At 40.7% G+C, this 2,928-nt stretch overlaps 1 protein-coding gene across 1 annotated transcript; it reads right to left on the bottom strand.

The window, feature by feature from the left end:
* Positions 1-230: 230 nt before the first annotated feature.
* On the bottom strand, positions 231-1,206 carry LOC112593715. Its single transcript, XM_025338232.1, has one exon. The coding sequence runs from the start codon at positions 1,060-1,062 to the stop codon at positions 295-297; it is 768 nt and encodes a 255-aa protein (XP_025194017.1). The 5' UTR covers positions 1,063-1,206; the 3' UTR covers positions 231-294.
* Positions 1,207-2,928: the final 1,722 nt, after the last annotated feature.

Below are 2,928 nucleotides of genomic sequence, written 5' to 3'. Positions count from 1 at the left end.
ATGATGTTACAGTAAATTAAGAAGTTCAATACAACGATCAACGTAGGCAAAATAACTGCTAGAAATTATTCTAAAAAATAAGGAAATGGAATTGGGTCGTACACCAGAAGCGTGCAGAGCAAATTTAAAACACTTGCGCATTGTTACGCAAAAAGTTGATAATTATTACAATAATTTCAATATTGTAAAACATACGAAGACGCGACAACAATAAATAACATAATGATAATCGATTGAAACGTATAAAACATAAACAAGAAAATAATATTATGCGCCTAATTAAATAAATAATAATTAATAATCGGCGTCGGCCGTCCACCAGAAGTTTGGGCATTCGATGTTGTACGCGTACTCGAGACACCGGCGACTGATGAACAAGCGATCGGTGTAGTCCCTGTCCCAGGGACATCCGTTTTGATGGGCGTACACGAGGCACGGCAGCTGATCTAACATGGCCGCCAAAAAACACGTGTGCTCGTCCCACGGACATCCGTTTTCGTGCGCGTACTTCAGACAGTCCAGGTGTCCGCCCGCCGCGGCGTCGGCGCACGTCAGTTCGTGCCACGGACATCCGTTCTCGTGCGCATACCTGAGACAGTGCAAGTGACCGGCGCCCGCCGCCTTGGTGCACGTCCGCTCGTCCCACGCGCACGAGTTCTCGTGCATGTACACCAGGCACTTGAGGTGCCCGCCCAAGGCCGCGGCCGGGGGCATGGACGCGTCCCACGGGCAGCCGATCTCGTGGGCCAGCCTCAGACAATCGGCGTGGCCGTGATGCGCGGCCGTCTCGCACACGCCGCCGAACACGTGGCCGTTGTGGCCGCGCCGCACCTTCCGGTACATGGACCGCCTGTCGCCGTCCGCGTCGAAACAGCCGCCGTCCGAGTTCAGCTTCAAGATTTCGAACAGCGACTGGCAACAGCGCTGCATGTCGACCCGCGGAAGCGTAGAGTAATCCGTCCGATACACGTACCGCTGGATCTTGTTGCACGCCCGGTACGCCGACTTGAACAGGCTGGGCACGGCGTACTGTCTCCCGGCCTCGGCGGCGGTCGTCGTCATCTCTCGGGCAGACGGCGCCGGTCGGATGTGCGCTTACGCGTAGGTACCGCCGACTGGACGCATTGTGGCGTGGACTTCGCCAAAACCGAAAACAACGAACGACGTGTCCGCGTTGACCGGACGTCCTCACTCGTGTACGCTGTGGCTGTATATTTCGTACACTGCGACGCGAGAGGATAGTATATATATATATATATGTATAGGCGCACGGGGCAGAGAATTTCGTAATTCGAAACTCGATGACGCGGCGCAGATATCATGACAAAAACAATCGTATAGATAAACAAAGAATGTGGGTACGCGATTTATCAAAATCCGAAAACGCGTATTGTATGTACTATTAAAATACGTATGAGACGCGCGCGAACGAGAAAAACAAAAAAAACTTATTACTTGTAGTCCTGCGCGAAAGCACCGGTTGTCGACCCGGAAATGACCATCAAACGTGTGTGTAGATAATAAAAAAAAAAAAATTAATTTACAGAAAACGCAACTACATAAACTGACGCATTTACATAATATCGTAAATTATCGCACGGTTTAGATAGAGGTAGTTGGCTTAATAGTTAATAGTAGCCAGTAGAGCATCTAGAATCTATTGCGGTCAAATATTGGTTTGACTCACTGTCCTCGGTTAATGTCCGAAATCTAAAGTCTTACTGAATGTTAATCGATCTTGGTAATTCCCTGGAAAAATTGCTATTTGCTTCACACAATTTAACGATTAATCTGGAGACGATTTAGTGACACGTACATGTTCAAACTATAAGAGGCAAACCTAAGGATGTGCAACCGACGTTAGTATGAAATAATCTGGAAAAATGTCACTCATTGTTTAATGAAATCAAATACTTCAAAACTCTGAGCGTATAAAAATGAGTACACTATCCACATTATTTATACATTTTGACGGTAAAAAAAATCGTATTGTTCGGATAATCAATTGCGAGCATATTAAAAATTACTCCAGAAACAAATCAATAATGCAAATTTCAAATATAAACTTTTCAGTAGTTTACAGTATGAATCGAATAAAAAGTAAAATTCCGAAAATCGATCATAATAAAATGTATAGTCGTACATTCATATACGTAGCATACATAGGCGTGCGCAGACTTTATTCGCAGGTTGTGCAATAAAAAAATAGGGCTCCTCACAAGAAAAAAAAATCACGCAACATATCTTGCAACCTAGGATAGGATAGAAAGTAAAGAATAAATAATTTATTTTAAATTTCTAAAAAAGATTCTAAGCCGTTAAACATTTTCTTCCATATATAGGACTCAATATTGGTACAATCTAAGTTTTTACAAATATGCTACTTAGCTTCTTTACATCCCTCAGAATCTAAAATCACACATAGTTTTACAATAAAATATTAAACAACGTACTGTAGTAAGTTTTAAAAGAATTAATGAACTAATGTCAATAAGAAATAAACAATTCACGAATTATGGCAAAAAACATCAGTTCGTCCAAAATAGTTTTCAATTTTTTAAAGTAAAAATTTCTATTGTCTATCAGTAATGGTTGGCGGTAAAATCAAAAATAATAAAACTTAAATCTTACTTATCATTTTATCCAACCAGTGACATGGAACAATATTATTAATAATACCGTCCTATATGGCTATACGCCGGACTTAGTATATATTATTATTATAGTCTTTGATTACAAACCATAAAAACAATAATTATTATTCTATATACCTAAAGTTTTTATGTTGTAACATAGATAATAATATCTAAATGTTACTTTCTGGTTGGAAATGTTGGAAACTGTGATAACAAGATTTAATGATACGTCTATATTTTAGATTATCACGTAGGTCGTAAGAAAACCAAAAAAAAATTTTTATATGTATTT

Source organism: Melanaphis sacchari, unplaced genomic scaffold (assembly GCF_002803265.2).
Source record: "Melanaphis sacchari strain LSU unplaced genomic scaffold, SCAv2.0 Contig20_pilon_pilon, whole genome shotgun sequence".
In the NCBI taxonomy this organism is placed as follows: Eukaryota; Metazoa; Arthropoda; class Insecta; order Hemiptera; family Aphididae; genus Melanaphis; species Melanaphis sacchari.
The sequence above is the reverse complement of the archived record's forward strand: the minus strand, read 5'-3'. Positions and strand labels throughout refer to the sequence as shown.